The 20826-nt window shown below is 40.0% G+C and overlaps 4 protein-coding genes across 6 annotated transcripts; all 4 read left to right on the top strand.

Annotated features, from left to right (window-relative positions):
- Positions 1–314: 314 nt before the first annotated feature.
- Positions 315–2964, top strand: LOC140878831 (uncharacterized). The gene is made up of 7 exons (XM_073282460.1): positions 315–548; positions 590–1305; positions 1462–1651; positions 1780–1836; positions 2108–2363; positions 2505–2855; positions 2954–2964. The coding sequence occupies exons 1-7, from the start codon at positions 315–317 to the stop codon at positions 2962–2964; spliced, it is 1815 nt and encodes a 604-aa protein (XP_073138561.1).
- Positions 2965–3451: 487 nt separating this feature from the next.
- Positions 3452–5250, top strand: LOC140878830 (uncharacterized). Its single transcript, XM_073282459.1, has 3 exons — positions 3452–3692; positions 3889–4068; positions 5186–5250. The coding sequence occupies exons 1-3, from the start codon at positions 3452–3454 to the stop codon at positions 5248–5250; spliced, it is 486 nt and encodes a 161-aa protein (XP_073138560.1).
- Positions 5251–9132: 3882 nt separating this feature from the next.
- LOC140878829 (uncharacterized) lies at positions 9133–10085 on the top strand. The gene is made up of 3 exons (XM_073282458.1): positions 9133–9428; positions 9490–9551; positions 9706–10085. The coding sequence occupies exons 1-3, from the start codon at positions 9133–9135 to the stop codon at positions 10083–10085; spliced, it is 738 nt and encodes a 245-aa protein (XP_073138559.1).
- A 4634-nt stretch (positions 10086–14719) lies between these two features.
- On the top strand, positions 14720–19645 carry LOC140881334 (PHAF1 protein At3g51130-like). Of its 3 annotated transcripts, none has more exons than XM_073286549.1 (16): positions 14720–14841; positions 15869–16040; positions 16208–16290; positions 16590–16664; positions 16800–16867; positions 16953–17058; positions 17161–17221; positions 17326–17492; positions 17646–17708; positions 18029–18076; positions 18250–18363; positions 18452–18551; positions 18642–18718; positions 18800–18904; positions 18982–19048; positions 19482–19645. In XM_073286549.1, exons 2-15 carry the CDS (start codon positions 15947–15949, stop codon positions 19027–19029), a joined length of 1209 nt encoding a protein of 402 aa, XP_073142650.1. In that variant the 5' UTR covers positions 14720–14841; positions 15869–15946; the 3' UTR covers positions 19030–19048; positions 19482–19645. The 3 variants fall into 3 exon arrangements, with proteins under 3 accessions (XP_073142650.1, XP_073142651.1, XP_073142649.1); XM_073286550.1 differs by having other exon boundaries at positions 19174–19645; XM_073286548.1 differs by having other exon boundaries at positions 18982–19645.
- Positions 19646–20826: the final 1181 nt, after the last annotated feature.

The following is a 20826-nucleotide window of genomic DNA, read 5'->3' as shown; positions in this document are numbered from 1 at the left end:
TTCTGCTGTGGATATGACTACGTTGACTTGGAATGGATTCAAAGATGTGTTCTATGCGAAATATTTCACTATCAGCACCAGGACTAGACTTGCTAGAGAATTCTTGGAGCTCCGCCAAGGGAGCATGTCCATTGCTGAGTATGTGAAGAAGTTTTAAAGGGGGAGGTATTTTGTGCCCATGATTTCGGGTAATGCTGGAGAGGAGTTGAAGCATTTCACGGAGGGACTGAATGCCACTATTCGTCGTGATTTCAGATTGAGTGGGGCACAAACGTACCGAGCAGCAGTCGATGAGGCTATGTTGTCAGAAAAAGATGGGAATGATATTATCAAAGAATCGCAAGCGAAAAGAGCCAGTTACCAAGGGAGAGAACAACAAGGGTCTAGTCAGAAGAGGCCGTAACAAGCTCCAGCTCAGAGGAGACCGCAGCAGCAGCAGCGCCAAAACCCCAATCAGGCGCAACCTTAGGGACAGAATCAGCCGAATGCCAATGCTCCAAGGCCGGCGAATGCACCTATCTGTCAAAAGTGTGGGAAGTCACACTCAGGTCAATGCATGCTTGGGACCAATACTTGATTTCTTTGCAAGAATCCAAGGCATTTCGCCAAGGATTGCCCACAGTCAAAGGATCCTATCAGGGGAAGAGTGTTTGCTATGACTCACGATCAGGTTGACCCAGATTCTGCAATTGTCACAGGTATGATCCGTATCGCTGGTTTACCTGCTTTCATGTTGATTGATTCAGGAGCTACGCACTCTTTTATATCTGTTAATTTTATGATGAAATTGGGGGTCTTGCCGGATGAATCTATTTCAAAATTTTGTGTGTCGTTACCCTCAGGAGAAGAACTGGAAAGTAGTAGTGTGGTAAGAAATTGCAAGGTTCAGATGCAGAGTCTAGTTTTGTGTGCAGATTTTATTGTTTTGAAAATGGTGGATTTCGATGCGATTTTTGGGATGGACTGGTTGTCTCGGCATGAGGCTATTATTGACTGCAAACGGAAAACTGTCTCATTGAAAGATCAGGACGGGAAACCGTTTGCGTTCCGCACTACCTCTAAGAAGAGCGCACTAGGTATGATTTCTGCAGGAACAGCCTGGCAATTATTGAGTAATGGGTGTACAGGCTTTCTTGCGAGTCTTATTGGTGATCTGGAGGTACAGCGACCGAAACTTGTGGAAGTGGAGGTAGTGAAGGACTTTCCAGAAGTTTTTCCCGATGATGTTGCGGGATTGCCTCCAGTCAGGGAAGTTGAATTTGGGATAGAATTGTTGCCTGGAACTAAGCCAGCTTCTAAGGCACCGTACAGATTGGCACCGACCGAGATGAAAGAATTGAAGGATCAGTTGCAGGAATTACTGGATAAGGGGTTCATCAGACCGAGTGTATCGCCTTGGGGTGCACCGGTGTTGTTCGTCAAGAAGAAAGATGGGTCAATGAAATTGTGCATTGACTACAGAGAACTGAACCAAGTTACAGTGAAGAACAGATATACTTTGCCCAGAATAGATGACTTGTTAGACCAATTGCAAGGGGCAGAGGTGTTCTCAAAAATTGATCTGCGATCAGGTTACCATCAGCTGAAGGTAAAGGATGCAGATGTGCAGAAGACAGCATTTAGGACTCGCTATGTCCACTATGAGTTCTTGGTAATGCCGTTTGGGTTGACCAATACACCAGCTGTGTTCATGGATTTGATGAACAGGGTGTTTCAACCTTTCTTGGATCAGTTTGTCATAGTCTTCATAGATGACATATTGATATATTCTCGCAGTAGGGAGGAGCATCGTCAGCACTTGGCTACGGTGTTGCAAATTTTGAAAGAAAAGCAACTGTATGCTAAGTATAGTAAGTGTGAATTCTGGCTGGAGCATATTTCATTTTTGGGTCATATAGTTTCAGCTAAGGGGATTAAGGTGGATCCATCGAAGGTGGAAGCGGTTCATAATTGGGCTGCCCCGAAGAATGCTACAGAAATACGAAGTTTTTTGGGTTTAGCAGGCTACTACAGGAGATTTATTCAATACTTCTACAAGATAGCCCTACCACTGACTTCCTTAACTCGAAAAGGTGTGAAGTTTGTGTGGTCATAACAATGTGAGAAGAGCTTTATAGAATTGAAGGAAAGACTGATTTCAGCGCCAGTGCTAGCAATTCCCGAAGGCACGGGTCGCTTTGTGGTTTATACCGATGCTTCTAAGAGTGGATTAGGAGCAGTGCTGATGCAGGATGATAAAGTAATAGCATATGCATCTCGACAGCTGAAGGTCCATGAGAGGAATTACCCAACTCATGATCTTGAGTTGGCGGCAGTTGTTTTTTCTTTGAAGCTATGGAGACACTACTTGTACGGCGAAAGGTGTCAGATTTTCACTGATCACAAAAGTCTAAAATATTTCTTCACTCAGAAGGAGTTGAATATGAGGCAGAGGCGATGGCTGGAATTAGTGAAGGACTACGACTGTGACATTAGCTACCATCCTGGTAAGGCTAATGTTGTAGCAGATGCCTTGAGTCGCAAGTCTGCAACATTGAACCAATTGACAGTGCAGCAGGAGTTGATTGCTGAATTTGAACGTATGAGTTTGGAGGTATTTGAACCAATGGAGGTATGCACTCTAGCAGCCTTAACAGTAGTACCTAGTTTGCTTGAGAGAATCAGAGTAGGCCAAGCTTCTGATGAACAGTTGACGTTGTGGAGGAACAGAGATGAAGCCAAGGGTGGTACATTGTACACTGTCAAAGATGAGATTGTTCATCACCGAGGTAGAATGTGTGTGCCAGCAGTAGACTCATTGAGAGTGGAAGTGATGACTGAAGCCCATACTGTTCCATATTCCATTCATCCAGGAAGTACGAAAATGTATAAGGATCTGCAATCCTTATATTGGTGGCCAGGTATGAAGAAGGATATCGTAGAATTTGTGAGTGAATGTTTGACTTGTCAATAGGTAAAAATTGAGCATCAAAGGCCAGCGGGACTCCTAAAACCCTTGCCAATACCCACATGGAAGTGGGAAGATATCACTATGGATTTCGTAGTAGGATTGCCAGTCTCACCGCGAAGGATGAACTCGATTTGGGTGATAGTTGACAGGTTAACTAAGTCAGCTCATTTTATTCCAGTCAGGAATAACTTCTCAATGAATCAGTATGCAGAGCTGTACATTCGAGAAATTGTCAGATTGCATGGAGTTCCAGCGAGGATAGTATCTGACAGAGATCCTAAGTTCACTTCAAACTTTTGGGGAAGTTTACATAGAGGATTGGGAACAAAGCTAGCTTTCAGTACAACTTTCCACCCTCAGACAGATGGTCAGTCAGAACAAGTGATCCAAATAATCGAAGACATGTTGAGAGCTTGTATGATCGACTTTGGAGGGAATTGGAAATCAAAATTACCTTTAGTGGAGTTTACTTACAACAATAGTTATCAAGCAACTATCGACATGGCTCCTTATGAGGCACTGTATGGGAGAAGGTGTAGAACTCCCTTGCACTGGGATGAAGTTGGAGAGAGAGCTGTTTTGGGACAAGATATAATGACTCAAACGGTGGATGTAATAGCTAAGATCAGAGACAGAATGTTGACAGCTCAAAGTCGACAGAAAAGTTACGCCGACCAGCGACGTAGAGATTTGGAGTTTGAAGTAGGTGACCATGTATTTTTAAATGTGTCACCATGGAAAGGTGTTATGAGATTTGTAAGAAAAGGGTAAATTGAGTCCAAGATATATAGGACCTTTTGAGATCCTAGAAAACGTAGGGGCTCGAGCTTACCGAGTAGCACTACCACCCAACTTGGGGGGTGTCCACAATGTCTTCCATATCTCTATGCTAAGGAAGTATGTGGCAAATCCTTCTCATGTTATCCGCCATGAGCCAGTGAAATGTACGCCAGACTTGTCCTACGAGGAGATGCCTGTTCAAATATTGGACAGACAAGTTCGTAGGTTGAGAAACAGAGAGATTCTAATGGTGAAAGTATTATGGAGCAACCAGTTGGTTGAAGAAGCTACTTGGAAAACAGAACAAGATATGCGAGCACGCTATCCTGAACTGTTTGGTAAGTCGAATTTCGAGGATAAAATTCTTTTAAGGAGGGTAGAGTTGTAAGGTCCAAAAAGTCCACTAGCTTAATCATGATTAATTGATTTAATTATATGATTTAATGCATGTTATTTATAATATTAATTGTTATGTGAATTATGTGATTTTCTTATGAAAGTTAATTTCTCATGAAATGTTTTGACGGATTTTAAGCATGTAGCATCACGAGAAACTTTATGAGCATGTACGAGATTTATGAAATGACATGATAAGATGAATGATATGATGCATGGAAAATATTTTGATGATTTATGCGTCTTGTGGTGATTATATGGGGTATGCACTTCGAGATAAGCTCCGGAGCGGCTATCCAAACATGGCTCACGGGATGGTTATACGGGGTATTCACTTCGGGTTGAGCTCCGAAGCGGCTATCCAAAGAATGAAAGTTTACGTGATTAATGCCATATGCTTGTTGATCAACAGGAAACTATGAATGGCTCGTTATGACGGTTAGCACACTACTCATACTTCATCTCCCCAAATATTTTTATGATGTGGCTATATTAAAGTTATGTTTATTGCATGGGAGTTTAATTTAATGTTTTCCTTTTAAAGTTAAAAAAATCCTTTTCTGCATGCTCTTGCTGAGTCTTTCGGCTCACTATACTTGAATGGTGCAGGTAATGATGATGTGGATGCTTTTATTGATGATTATGTGGGCGGACATGAAGAAGAGGCAGGGGTCGATCCAACGGGCAATGCATGAGTGTGAATGCTTTAGAATGGAAGATGTTTTAAACCTTTTTATTTGATGAGAGACAAACAAGTTTTAATTTTTTTTTAAGTCGATGGCCATGTTTTGGCAAATATTTTTAGATGCTATTTTATTTTGTGCACATTTTATACGCTATTTTAATAAATAAGATGATGCTTCCGCAAAGTTTTTATTTTTACCAAATTTTTAAGTAAGTATGTTTGAGTAACGTTTCGATTGAGAAATTTGGACGTTACAATGTGATTGGAAAAACTAGTAGAATCAAATGGGATTAGATTTAAAAAATTTCCTGCACCAGTTGACACTCGATGAAATTCTTTATATCATTTGCTTCAAACTTTATTACGTTTTAAAGATTTAGTTACTCCATACTATAATAATATTGCTGCAAATGCTTTAGTCTTGACTGACGATGATTGAAATATTTTGAGTCATGTTGTTTCTTTGTTAGAAATTTTTAAAAAAGCAACCGAAAAATTTTCTGGCATTCACTACCCCACTTCTCCCATGTTTTTGCCTTTGATTTTCAATATGATTTTTAAATTTATGGAACATCGAGGTGATTCATATATGCATGATTTTATTTCTAACATGGAAGATAAATTTTTGAAATATTGTGAGAATATCCCAATTTCGCATGGTTTAGCAACACTACTTAATCCTAGTCAAAGCCAAGGTGGGTTAGACATATTTTTTGAATATTACGCTAAATTTCTTGGGAATAATGTTGACGATCAAAAGAAGTCAATAACACATTATCTCCAAGAATTGTTTGATTTGTATGCAAGAGAACAGGGTGAACCGAGTGCACAGTCGGATGAGAGACCGATGGAGATAGGCTAAACTGGAGCAATCAACTTCTTTCAAAGTTTGAAAAGACAAAAGTTGAAGGAAAAAGCTAAAACAACTAATTACAATGAGATCCAAATTTATCTGAGCCAATATATTGAGACTACTGAGAGTTTTGATGTTCTAAATTGGTGGAAAGTAAATTCTCAGCTTTATCCAGTGTTAGCGGCAATTGCACAAGACGTCCTAGCCGTTCAAAGTTCTAGTATTGCTTCCGAATCGGCATTTTCAATATGTGGAAGAATCATTGGTGATCAAAGAACTAATTTAAAGTCGGAAACACTTAGTATGTTGACATGCCTCCAAGACTGGTTTGCAGCCGAAAAAAAAGAATAGGACCGCTGGAGCATTCGACGAATTTCAAAGTTCAAGCTCCGACGAAGAACCGGAGTATTCGAAGTATATTTTAGTTAATCGTGATGAATTTTAGATTTCAATTGTAAAATTAAACGTTTCAAGTTATGTAAGTACCTCGGTTATAATCATCTAATCAAGAATAAATCATTCAAACATTGATACAACCAAGAACCAAGAATGTAATCAACAAAAAAAAAAATTTATATGGGCACAGACCCTGTGCACCCTCCGTGCATTGGGTCCGTGCCCTTCAATTTTTTTTAAAAATCTGCTCAAACCCGAGGGCACACGGACCTAGGCACGGAGGCCAGTCCAGGGTCTGTGCGCTGCTTTACTCGAACTCCAGAACCGGCTGGAACCGGTCTGGAACCGGTTCCTACCGGTTTTGACCATTATGGACCCGGAACTGGTCCGGTAGAACCCTTAAGCATGCCTATCCACAGGGACTGTATAATTATGAATACCAGAATATGATTATTTCTACTTAATCTAGACTAATCAAAAAGGGTGATTTTAGATTTTAACTAAGAAATTAAATTGCAATTAAATTTTAACTCAATAAAGACGCAGCAGAAATTTTTAGATTAAAATTCAAATTGGAAAGAGCTCAATCAAGGACACACGTAGGTACCAGACAATTCATGTAACAAGCAGTCGATTTAAGACTCAGACTTAACCTTAATTCACGGGAATTTTCCTAAATTATTCAAAGGACTATTTCTAGCACAATCAAACCTATTCAAATATTGACGGATTAATCTTTCGTAATTCTAATCAAATTTGAATGCATGACGAACTGTGAAAATTCAGTTTACACTCAAACCACATAATGAAACCAAATTCTATTTCTAGTCAGTTTTACAATATGTTGATTATCAAAGTGATCAAATTGAAACCTCTTCTATCGACTTGAAATCAATTAACATGCAAGCAAATAACTGGCCAGGAAATACACAAGACAAATATAAATTCGATAATCAATAAAATAAAATCAAGTCTGAAAATTCTCAAATAAACAATCAAGTTTTCTACATAACTTGTCTGGCCTCATCACGTGGCCTTAAACAAAGAAGAAAAACTACTCAAAATTTAACATAATTCACAATCAAAGTTTTTAATCATGAATTGAAAATAAAAATAAAAGAAAAGAAAGAAATCTTCTCCTAAGCAGTAGCCGTCTTGCTCGTCCTCTGCGTTTGGAAAATCTGCAACCCTTCAAAAATAATAAAATCCTCTATTTATAGTGTTTGGATCCCATAATAATTAGTTTCCTTACGCCACAAGGGATTTCCAAATATTCAGACTCCGAAACTTGCGCTCGCACCTGACATAGAACCCGCTCGCGTGCAAGTCTTCAAAACAGTGTCTGAACTCCTCTTGCGCGTACGCGAGAAATAAACTCGCTTGCGCGTGACCTTCCCTCGAATCTACTAGAATTCCTTTATGCGCTCGCGCCCGGACGAAACTCGCTCGCGCGCGTATGTTTCTTCTTCCTTGCGCGATTGTGCTTCTTTCCTCCTCAACAGTGCATGTCTTGCGCTCTCTACAAGTGCTATTGCGCATCTCTTCATTTTACAGCGCTGCTCTCATCTCCATTATTGTTCAGGTCAAGCACAACTTCTCTATTTCACCAAAAATACCAAGTTTTCGTCTATTTCTGTAAATAAAACCAAGGGGAATTATGTGAAGACAACATGCACGAAACGACACAAACACATATAAAATAATACGAATGCACACCAAATAGATATAAAAATATCACAAAAACATGCATACGAAATGTACTTATCAGACGCATAGCAGCTCTGTCTCGATTTATCTCCCACTTTGGGCATCGAAGGTACCATTTTTTCCAGGTTTTGAGGAAGGCAGGGAAGTTTGAATGGGATGAGAAGTGTGAAAGAGCTTTTGCGGATTTGAAGGAAAACTTGGCCAACCTTCCTGTCTTGGTAAAGCCCAGTCCGGGGGAGCGTCTATGGGTGTATCTATCGGCCACCTAGCATGCGGTCAGCTCGGTCATGGTAAGGTAGGAAGGGGCGGATCAGCATCCTGCCTATTATGTCAGTCATGCCCTCTCAGGCCCTGAAACTCGATATACAAAAGTGGAAAAGATATCATTGGCTTTGATCACTACATCTCGGCAATTGAGACCTTATTTTTTGTCTCATCCAATCACAGTATTAACCAATAGTGCCATTGGGAAAATCATGACTCAACCGGATATCTCGGGTAGATTAGTCAAGTGGACTATAGAGCTGGGGGAGTATGACATTGACTACCAGCCCAGGACTGCAATTAAGGCTCAGGCGTTGTCCGATTTTATTGCGGAGATGACTCAAGGCTATAGGGATGAAGTATGGAAGGTATATGTGGATGGGGCATCTAACCGCAAAGGATATGGAGTAGGGGCAGTGTTTATCTCATCTACCGGGAAAAAAAGTGAAATTGGCTGTCAAGTTGGACTTTCGGGCCTCGAACAATAAGGCAGAATACGAGGCTGTACTGGTGGGTCTCCGGGCAGCCAAAGAGATGGAAGTGAATAGAATTATTATACATTCTGATTCTCAGTTAGCCACTCAACAGGTTCGGGGTACATATGATATAAAAAATGAAAGTCTAGTGGCGTACGCACAAACTATACAGAAACTCTCCAAACACTTTGTTGAATGGAGCATTGTTCAAATACCGAGGACGGAGAATATGGAGGCGGATGCCCTGGCCAAAATGGCCACATCCTTAATAGTCCTGTCAAAAATGGAGGTCATCTACCAGATCGAGCTCACCCTGAGGCATCAGTCCACCAACTCAGCACCGCCCGTCTAGGGGTGGATGAGTGGATTATTGAGATATATGCGGGCAAGAGAACTGCTCAGCAACCGTTTACAGGATTTAAAAATGAAAAGAAAGGCTTTGCATTTTGTCCTTATTGAGGATACCTTATATAAAAGATCTTTCTCCCGACCTCTATTGCGATGTTTGGGGCAAGAGGAGGCTGAATATGTACTGAAAGAGATACACAAGGGGTGATGTGGAGAGCATTTGGGGTCCATGTCATTAGCAAGAAAAGCACTACTCGCAGGATATTGGTGGCCAACAATGACAACAGACACGACTTTGCTGGTTCACAAGTGTGAAGGATGTCAGAGGCATGGGCGTTCCATCAACCACCCCGCGACTATACTCAAGCCAATCATGACCGCATGCCCATTTGATAAATGGGATATGGATATTGTGGGACCCTTCCCCACCGCCCCAACGCAGAAGAAGTTCTTAATTGTGGCTATTTATTACTTCTCCAAATGGGTGGAAGCGGAGGCATTGGCGCGAATTACCGAGACAAATGTGTTGAGATTCCTATGGAGGAATATAGTGTGCAGATTCGGGGTGCCTCGGTAGTTGGTCTCAGATAATGGACGATAATGTCAAGCAATAAGGTGCATGCATGGTGTGCAGAGATGAAAATTGCTCAATCCTTTACCTCTGTGGCTTACCCCCAAGCAAACGAGCAAATAGAGGTGACATATAGATCTATAGTTCAGGCTTTAAAAGCTCGGCTATATGGACTTGGCAAGGATTGGGTAGAGGAGTTACCTAGTGTCCTCTAGGCTTACCGCACAACACCCAGGACGTCCATCAGTGAAACCCCATTCAGCATCGTATACGGCTCAGAGGCTGTGCTACCGGCGGTGATAGGAGCCTCTTCCGCTTGGGTCCTCGGGTATGGTGAGGAAAATACTGATCGCAGAGCGGCGGATCTTGACATTATTGAAGAAACCAGGGAGCGGGCTCTGATCAGGATGGAGGCTTATTGGGGTCGTATGACTAGGGCATATAATAAGAGAGTAAGGCTTCGGAATTTCCAGGTGGGAGAGTTAGTGTCGCGGAAAGCTCAGCCGACCAGGGAAGTAGGGAAGCTTGATCCAAAATGCGAAGGACCCCTCAAGATTACACAAAAAACTACGGCGGGAGCTTATTACTTGGAGGATGACCAGGGCCGTTCTATAAAACGACCTTGGAATATTTACCACTTGAAGAAATATTATGCTTAGAATGTAATTTTGCTTCTTTTGCATCTTTTGTAGCCTATGGACATCATCAATTATTTTTGGACATTAATAAATACTCCATCATTAGTATTCAATTCAATTTTTGTCCATGATATTATTATGGCTCGGTCCCTGACCCTGCCCGAAGCCCAAGTTTATCATTGGCACCATTAATATGGCTCGGTCCCTGACCCTGACCGAAGCCCAAGTTTATCCTTGGTACCATTATTATGGCTCGGTCCCTGACCCTGTCCGAAGCCCAAGTTTATCCTTGGCACCATTATTATGGCTCGGGCCCTGACCCTGCCCGAAGCCCCAGTATATCCTTGGCACATATATCCTACCTCGGTCCTCGACCTAGCCTAATCCTGAGCCATACCTCGGCACCTAATTCTAAAGCCCAAGTTTACAAGGCTTGAGCACATCTATATGCCCGAGCCATAGCTTGATGGAATTCATACCTCGGCCAAAGCCCGAGCCAGATATCAGAAGCATTAAAATAAATAAGGAAATTTCACGCAAAATACATGACAATATCACATTTGAAATAAAAAGGGTTACGGGGCACTACAACCATAACAGGGAGAGTTGGAGTTGCACAAACCATATTAAAATACAAAATTGTCTCAAGGTACTTTAATTGTAGCATTACAAAATTAAAGCGGGGTGTTGGCGCCAGGGGTAGTGGTTTTTGAGTTAAGATCGATCTCTACCTCGGGATTTGAGGTCTCTGCCCCCTTCACCGTGGCTTCTATTAGGATGGCCTCGGTTTTGGCTTCACGAGTCAGAATATCATTAGGGATACCTTGAATGATCATCTGCATGTTAGGGAAGTTGGGCAGGGATTCAGAGGGAAGTACGCCAGCCTCCGTCAACTGCTTCTTACAACCTTCAACACCGACCCTCAAAAACTTAAAAGCCTTGGGACCAAGAATCGCAAGGAAGGCATCCGAGCAGATGTAGGTCTCTAGCCGCTCCGCCTCTTCCTTTTTGTACGCCTCCAGCTCCGCCCGGGCATCTTGGATTTGGGCTTGGACTTGAGCAAATTCTCTTCTCAACCCAGCAGCTTCAGCTCGGGCTCGATCAACTTCCGCCTGTTTGGTAGCAAGAGCAGCGGCATGGATCTCTTGGAACTCGGCCAGTTCTTGTGTAAGAGCCCGTACTTGCTCTTGAGCACGCTGGGCTTCAGCCCGTGCTGTCTGACGCATCACGGCTCCCCGATCTAGGCTGCTAAAAAGCTGCATAAACCCCTGCACAAGGAATATAGTTTTTATTAAAAGTATACAACCAGGGACCGAGATTAAGGGTAGGCACTTACTCGGACAAGATCATTGCTACCACCCAAAGTACAAGATTTCACAGAGAGGGATTTTAAGTGCTCGCGTTCCTCAGTGGAACCCAGTGAATGAAGGATATTGAATCCAAGATTCGAATTACCACCCGTAAATACATTGGCCGAGGCCGTGTATTCAGGGGGAAAACGAGGGGGTGAAGGGATTTCTCGCTCAGGTGATTGGGGCCCGTCACGTGGTCTTTTCTCCCTTTCGCGGGTTCTGTCCTGTAGAGATGGAGGTGCTTCGTCCTCTCGTCCTGTTTTCCTTTTGTGAGATTGCTCCGGAGCCCCAATAGAGGCAAGGATGGCCCTGGGCTCAGTCAATTTCGGGGGAGGAGAGAGTTGACCTGGGGTGAGGGTTTCCTGCCCATGTTCCAAGACAAAAGGATTTGGGGTGGAATGGGATCTGGAGCCCGTTTCTTTGGATAACTGCTGGGAAAGGATGTCCCGGATGTTCATATCAGCTGATCCTGCAATTAAGTTATATAAATTACCAAGCACTTATTATCACATGTACAGGGAGCAGGGGAAAGGGCATACCATCCTTGGCACTCGAGGATGGAGTTCTTCCATATCCTCAAATTCCTCAAAGGCACCGGCAGATTGGGCCTGATCCACAGTACGGGGACTCAACCCAGTGGGACCTTAAAGTGCCAAGCTACGTCTACATAAAAGGTGGGAAGGGGGAAGCGTAACCCATTTTGGAGTTGGGCCTTGAAAAAAGTTAAGTAGTTTGGGGGTGGTCGGTGGGCTCGGTGATAAGATGCAGGTATGATTATATCCCAGTTTCAGGGTATAGCACCGAGCCGACGTAAAAGCGATTTATGATGTGGTTTGCATTTAGAGACCTGGGTATGATACCAATGACCCATGGGGGGTAGCACTGGTACATCACTTGGGATGACGGGAGGAGCGACATAAGAGGAAGCGCTTTTGCCTAAAGATAGGGTCCTACTGGTGGACTTCTTTTTACGGGTGTGGAAGGGGCCGGGTTTGCCGGTACCCTGGGGAATCAGGGGCTTGGGGGGTAAACGCTCTACCCGGGCGCGCTTGGGCCGGGTAGGGCTAGTGCTAACTCCGGGGTCCTCGTCACAAGGAGATCCCTTAGCATTCGCCCCAGACATAGACGAAGTGGACTCGGACATAAGGGGAAGAGCAAAGGATAAAAGACTTACATGGTCAGAAAAAGGGGAGATTTGGAGCTGGTTTGCTGCGGACGACTGGAGCTTGGAGGCTTGCGGAAATATGGACAAAGGAAAGGAAGATGATGGATTTATATAGGCAGCGATAATGATGCTAGGCCGTCGATTAACGTACGAAGCCTGCGGTTAGGATCTCTCGGGAGGCGTAACGACGGCCCACTAGGGGTTTAACGAGGCCCATTTAAAATCTTCTCGTGGCCCGCTAAGGATTAAAGTACTGCTTGAGCGCCTGGTCTATTAATCATTTCGGGACAGCGAATGGTATTCTAGCCCAACTCAAGGGGGGGGGGGGGGGGACATGTGATTAGTCCACCTTCCCTTTGAAAAGAGGTCCAGCTCATCATCTGTTTTAAAGAGTCACCTCGGTGTCTCAGCATACAGAGGCACACCTCGGTGCCTCGGTATAATGAGGCCTAGCTCGGGCTCGGGAGGGCAAGAGGATTATCTAGGCGTTGGGAATAGGAGTGAGAATAAGTGCATTATTCAGGGAGATTTGATTTCCTTGTGAAAGGGATCATATCTACGAAGATAAGGCAGAATCTTAGTTAAAAGTGAGATAATATCTGATATTTTGAGAAAGATAATATTTCTCATCAGGAAAACTCTACTATCGGCTCCTATAAATACCTTTTGTTCATCATATTGATATATTCTTATATACTTTTACATTTACTTGAGTTTTTTTTTTTCCAATAAGCCCTAATCTGACTTAGACATCGGAGTGGCCACGTCGGAAAACTTTTCCGGCGCCCATTCACGAGTTGTCTAGTGTGTGCAGGAGAGAGGACAGGTGGACAAGGAGTGTACTTTGAGAGGATACGTTTCCAGAAGAAGTCGCCACGTCTACCTCAACATTTTCTGGTGTTAACATATATGTCTATTACGTCATGAGTTTATTTGCAGATATTCAACAAATAATAATAAATCTACCATGGTTATAAATTATGAACTATTGCTAAAGACAACTATATGATCTGTCCCACTTTCGAGATATTGTGTTACATAATGGTATTAGCTTCGTATATATATTCAATAATCTAAGTTTATATTTTAAATGTAAAGCCTATGATCTTTTGTGTTGATCGCATACTTGTGAATGAATAATATTATTTATCAACGATCTTAAGGTATTTTCTTAAAATGACATTCCCTTCATCCAATTAAAGTTATTTAATACGGTAGCAACTACAAACAAGGTTTTTTTAGCCATTATTTTTAGGGGATGTTGTAAAAAAATTGATTTTTCCATCACCCATAGACACCGTGAGATGTTTGCACAAATATTTTGTAAAAACTAATTGATTTCAACAATTTGTTCGTATAAACATATCGCAGTACCCATGAATGTCGAGTAACATACACTCATGACAATAAGATTATGTGTGTTTGTGAGACTCCGTGTGTTTGTTTTGTTTCATTTATTTACAATTGGATGTGGCAAAAAAAAAGTTCTTATTAGTTACTTTAAACTCGTTGTTTGGTAAATTTAATTCACTGTAACATCTTATAAATCAAGTCAAATATCTTGATAGCATAACCACCTGCACTAAATAATTTCCAAATAACTAGCGAAAATGTACACGCTTTGCCTGTGTAAAAAAAAATGCCTTTTTTTTAAAAAGTAAATCATAGAGTTAGTGGGAAATTTTTAGTGAAATATTGGATAGAAAAGAATAATTTTAGAATAAATTATTTTGATATCCTCGAAATAGTTACTATAATATACTCATTTTTATAATATAGAATAGATATATGTTAACTTAAATAATATGTTGAAACAGGCTTCGTCGTTTAGTGGTAACGAGTGGAGTACATAAGCCCCTTTAGAGATAAGGGTAACGGAGCAGATGATCAAATATAAAATTTGTCTTATATTTATCAATCAAGATCATTAGATGACCACCACATTTACTTGCAATATGATAAAAGGATACAAGAATATGATTATTAGCCTTGACTTATTTGTTGTTTGGATGGCCCATAGAATCCAACCCATTGTTTGTTTATTTGAAAGCCCAAATTGAAAGTATATGGGGTGAAGTAGTTATTTATGAAAGTTTTGGGAGCAAATTGCAATTTTACGTTTCTCGTATATGACCTATTGTTTCTCCATCTCCATTTTCACGCTCGCCCCTTGCTTCTCGGTCAAACAAAGAAAGACTCTTGATTTTCCGCTGAATCGTTGATTATTGAAGAACAATTCTAATTGGCAAAGCATACAATCGTAAGTTTCAGCTTTAATTGCGTGAATAATTTGATTTTTTTTTCAGTCCATCTTGAACGGAAAAAGATTTGTTGTTATATATATATATTTTTATTTTTCGTGTTTTTTGGTTCCATTGTTTTGTAATTGAAGTCAGGCTTTGGAGGGAATCACTCTCTTGATTTTAGTTTGTAAAGCTTTATTTATAGGTGGTCCGTAGTTCTGATTAATACGAAATAGATTCCATGTTTGCTTATGGTATAAAACAAATTTAATAATGTGTAAATGTGCGTCGTGGCCTATGGGAATCGTGTTCTAGGTGTGCAGGTTGAGATTTTTTCAACTTTTTTCTTAACGGTAATGGTTGGTGTTCATCCAAATCGATTGGGTTTGAAGTTCGAAATAAAGTTTTTTACTTTCTTTCCTACTGCAATGGATTGGCTCATAATAGGGATTGAATGATTCGAATCAAACTCATATTTGAACCATTTCGAGCTATAGTAAATTTTTTCCAGTGAATCTGCTTTGTTTGGGTTTATGATTTGTCTGAAATTAAAATTTGAGAAGATCTTTCGTTCTCAATTGCTGATTTCAGAAGAAAGATTTGTTTGGGTTTATGCTATTTTTCCTGTTGGCGCTATATATCTGAACTTCTGTTATACGTTTTACAGTTAAGTTGCTTTTTTGAGTTCACAGTTTATTGGTTCCTTACTTTAATCAAGACCATCTTTCATGATATTGTTGTGGACTAAATAAAAAATACTTAGTCTTCATAATGAAGATGCCCACACATCGTCTTCAAACTATTTATGTTTCATTCGAATTGAGTTTAGGAAAATTTCGAACTAGGATTTTGATATGTTTTTGAGTAGATAGGCCGAAATTTTGTTCTATTTTACATCACCTTACATAATTTATTGATTTAATGTGTGTGTTTGGTTAAATTATCACTGATTGTGGTATGTTAGGTTTAATATGTATTTTGACGCAGTAGTTTTTATCAATGATGTTGTTCACATTAAATGGTATTGGTATGCATCTTACTTAGGCCACCCAAAGTCCCAAACACAATCCTGTCATCGCCCTTGGTCATCAAACACCCCATTCACTTCCCATCAGAGCCAATATGCAGAGAAGTAGACGGAGGTGCAATGGCATTGCCATGGGCTCCATCGTGCTTGATCTCCGTCCTGGTCTTGGCATCGGACCTTTCTCTCTCGGTAATTAATTATTGTTGGCCCAGGACTAAATTTTCAGGACTGGGGCACAGTCTAGGTTTTTGGTGCTCGATTGAATTTTTTTTTCTATTCCAGTCAGCACAAATATTCTTCATAATTTCGGCTACAGTTATTCAGAACCCACATTTAATTACTGGCTCATGTGTCAGGAATGCCCATATCCGAAGCCTTCGCACAAATAGAGCAGCAGCCCAACATTTATGATGTTGTGCAAGTCAAGTATTATGATGAGGTTTGGCCGTTTTGATTTAGATTTCACTTTATGTTCATTTTATCAGTCTTCGCGTTCATTTGTCCTTCCATGTCTGGTTTTCTTTTTTTCTTTTTTTTTTTCTAGTACTTGTCAAATTTAGGACTATTGTAGCTTTACAATACTCAAATAACAAGCCTGATGGCATAAAATCGACAATTCTTGCATTTATATTGTAAGTTCTGAGAAGTCCGTCAGAAACTGTACGTCTGCGATGAACTGTCAGCAGAATATCTTCTAAAATACTAATGAAGCTTCTTAATTTCATCCCTGTTTTCCAGGATCCGTTGAGGCTTGACATTGTTATTAGCTTCCCTGATCATGGTTTCCACTTGAGATTTGATCCTTGGTCACAGGTAGTTTTCTTGAAATTGATTATTTGTTTGTTCTTTTTTTTGGTTACATAATGGTTTTTGTGGTGTTGTTAATGCATAAACATTATACTAGCAATGCATTTAACATGTCTTTATTTTTGTCGTTTACACTATCAGAGGTTGCGGCTTGCTGAAATTTTTGATGTCAAACGTCTTCAAATGCGGTATGCCACTTCGTTGGTCGGGTATGGACTTGTGCCTCTAACCTTTATGTTTCATTTCACCATTCTTGTTTAACAAGTGTTCTCTGACATTCAAGTTTATTTCCAGTGGACCATCTACCCTTGCAACTTTTGTTGCTATCTATTCTCTTTTTGGGCCAACATATCCTGGAATTTATGACAAAGACAGGGGCGTCTACACTTTGTTTTATCCTGTACGTGTGGTTAATATCTGAACTGATAAAATTTATCAGTTGTTTTCACATTTTGTTCTTCCAACTTTATCTCTCGAGAATTTAAATATCTTGGTTTTGCAGGGCTTGTCCTTTGCGTTCCCAATCCCCTCACAATATGTAGAATGCTGTCATGATAGGGAAGGTATTCCTTTTTTTCACTTCTCTGATCTCTCTATTTATTTGAACATATACCCAATGAACAACTCTAAATGGTTCTTTATTCTTGCTCCTCCACCAATTTGAAAGCTGAACTGCCTTTGGAGTTTCCAGATGGCACGACTCCAGTTACTTGCCGTGTCTCTATTTATGATGCTTCTACAGATAGTAAGGTTGGTGTCGGAGCATCAATAGTCAAGGCATGTGTACCTCCATTACCAGCTGACAGCCTCTACATGGAAGAAGTGCGAGTAAAGGCAAGTATTATCTATTGTCATTTGCATTTCATGTTTAATTTGTGATTCTGTTCATAAGATGTGGAGCAACTGCGACATGCAATCAATGTATGTTTCGGCATACATTTGAAGTACAGTTTGATTAAATGTGCCCTTCACATCTCTGTTTTGCAGTTAGGGGAAGAACTGTGGTTTACAGTTGGTGGACAGCGCATACCTTTTGGTGCATCACCACAGGTCTGACATTTTGAATTAAAAGCTATGCTATGGATTGCCTGACTTGTCATTAACTTTCGACTTACTATCACCATAACTTATAAACAATTCTTAGTCATTCATGGCCTTTGTTGCTACTGCTGATTCTCCGTCACTAGTGGCATTAATACATTCATGTAAAGAAAAATTGGCGTCAGAAGCTGATTGTCTTCTCTCTTAAACGGGCCTCTGTTTTGATACTTTTTTGTTTTATTTATGTGAGATTATGTTGATGCCATTTTCATCTGCCTACAGTCGTCTGCAGATGGCATGTATTTCATTCCTCTTCATTTCTTACACAGGATGTTTGGACTGACTTGGGGCGCCCCTGTGGAATTCATCAAAAACAGGTAGTGTGTGATTTCATTTTCTCGTGAACAATAGCTTGGTATCATGAACAATAGCTTGGTTGGACTGAATTGGGGCGCCCCTGTGGAATTCATCAAAAACAGGTAGTGTGTGATTTCATTTTCTCGTGAACAATAGCTTGTTATCATGGTAATTATAATCTTCGGTGATATAGGTAGACCAAATGGTGATTCATTCTGCATCAGATACTCGTCCACGAACGACTTTATGTGGTGACTACTTCTACAATTATTTTACCCGTGGCACGGACATTTTATTTGATGGACACGTGAGTTTTTTCTCTACAATTTTTTTCGCTACTAATTGCATGAACCTATGGATAAGATGCTGCAAAAATGGTTTTGGCAATTTTGCAGACTCACAAAATCAAAAAGTTTGTGCTGCACACCAACTATCCCGGGCATGCAGATTTCAATTCATACATGAAGTGCAACTTTGTGATATACAGTTCTGACTGTAGGTTTTTGATTGATATATAAGTTCGTATTTATGGCTGTAAACGAAATGGATGAAATCAAGTTCTATATTTTTGTTCCATATTCGCAGTCAGTGGGTCATTTGATCAGGATGTGAATGCATCGAAATGTGCTATCACACCCAGCACGCAGTGGGAGCAAGTTAAGGTGGTTTGCATACTACAGTTTGTATTAATCTGAAAGTGTGACGTCCGTTCAACTGAGTACTGTATGTGTGATATTCTGCAGGAAATTCTTGGTGATTGTGGTCGTGCTGCCATTCAAACTCAAGGCTCCACCAGTAATCCTTTTGGGTCTACCTTTGTATACGGATATCCACACATTGCTTTAGAGGTATACCCTGTCTCTTGAGCTTTATGGTGGTTCTGTGGCATTGTTAACGTATTTTCTCCTGATTCTAACCTGCACAGGTGATGAAGAATGGTTATATAGCCACCGTAACTCTTTTTCAGTCCTAAGCATTAATGCATTATACAGGTCAGTCGATATTCTGAAACTTGGTTCTACTCGTTAAACGTTTTAACATTTCTCATTACCATCATGTTTTTATCCAAACGAGGAAGCAAGTGATTCTTCATTTTTCACTTCCCACGTTTTTTTAGAGGTTGCAAACACTCTTTGAGTCGCATGGTGGTGGGATTAATGTACTTCATTCGTTGATTAATTTACCCGGTGAATGGAGCAAATTCTTGTGCACATAAATCATTGCGGGGTGTTAGGATGTGGCGGAAATAGCCACCGGGAGATGATCTAGATACTACAAAGTTTTAATGTTTTATCCTGAATATATTTCATAAAGATTGATGCCAACTCAAGTAATATTTGGAGTAATATTTGGACTTGAGGTTATTTTTATTTATTTATTTTTGTAATTATTAATATTTTTAATATTTTTCTTTGTCGGGAACAGGTTCGGATTTGGGCATTTGTACAAAAAAAAAAGAAAGAAAGAAAAAAATCAATGAAAAAAAAGGTTGGAATATTGTAGTTTGTGAATAGATGTCTATCCATGTCTTGTGATTGTAAAACTCAATTATATTATTTGTAATTATCCTATGAAACTTCATTAACTTGTGTCTACTCGTTCTTTCATTCTTTAATTTAGTTTATCTTTTTCTGCAAGGCCCATATTTTTACCTTTGATTCCGTAAATAATATATTGACCATTAAATATTACCTGTACCAAATATTATTTAAATAATATATTAAGCTTGTGGAGGGAAGATTATAAATTTAAATGACACATGCTGGATGTATTTTGACCGAACATCAATCAATATAACAAATAGCACAATCACAACCATTATTTTTCATTTTGTAACAAGGGTTGTGTACTTGTGTTATTATCTCCACAAAATAAGGGCTAAGTCGCAAATTCGGACCACGAGGAGGCTAGAATAATAATTTCTGAAAGATGGAGGGGGGATTTCAAAATTATTCTCCAAGCTCATGTTGGGTGGATATGCCCCCATGTCTCCCTTTGCCAGTGCCAAGGTCCAAATGGTACTTACTAACTCTCACCACATTGAACACCTCTGCTTGCTCTGCCAAAATAGTGCAAAATTCACCCATTAAATTTATTAGATGCATGCATACAAAATGGGTACACTCATAAGTGTATATGTGTAAACGTATCTAATATTTTACATTTCATATCTTGATTTCGATTTTAGGGTTCGGAAAATCTAGTGGATTGAGTTCTTGACCAGTCTAATTGAACGCGATGTAGCTACGCTCTAAAAAAAGGTTAATTCTTTGACGATTTTTATAGCTACATTGTAACACAAATATATAATAATTGTCAGGTATGAACATGAATTCAATTATATTTAATATATGATAAAAAAAAATCATATATATAGGTGTTTGATCTACTTGACATCTACTATGATCACTTTGTTGAAGTGACATTCATCAATTGGATATATAAAACGTTGCATCATCCGGTGTTCGCATAGGTGCTCACGATGAGTATCCAGGAAATAAAACTTTATATATCTAACATTTATTTTTTTTACATATAAATATATCACTTTCAATTGTGAATGTCCTCTTGTACTCTTTAATGAAATCCCTTCATCTAATTATTTGTTTATCCACCATTAATTTAAATATTATCCAAATTTTTTACTCATTTTTTCAATGGTTAATTACTTACGTGCACTTTTCTAGTATGTATATACACATATATATAAATATAAATGGTGAAAAATACGTTACCATTGAGGAGTATGGCTTGATGGGAGGTCATGGTG

Source organism: Henckelia pumila, chromosome 2 (genome assembly GCF_033568475.1).
Source record: "Henckelia pumila isolate YLH828 chromosome 2, ASM3356847v2, whole genome shotgun sequence".
NCBI lineage: Eukaryota > Viridiplantae > Streptophyta > Magnoliopsida > Lamiales > Gesneriaceae > Henckelia > Henckelia pumila.
The sequence above is the reverse complement of the archived record's forward strand: the minus strand, read 5'-3'. Positions and strand labels throughout refer to the sequence as shown.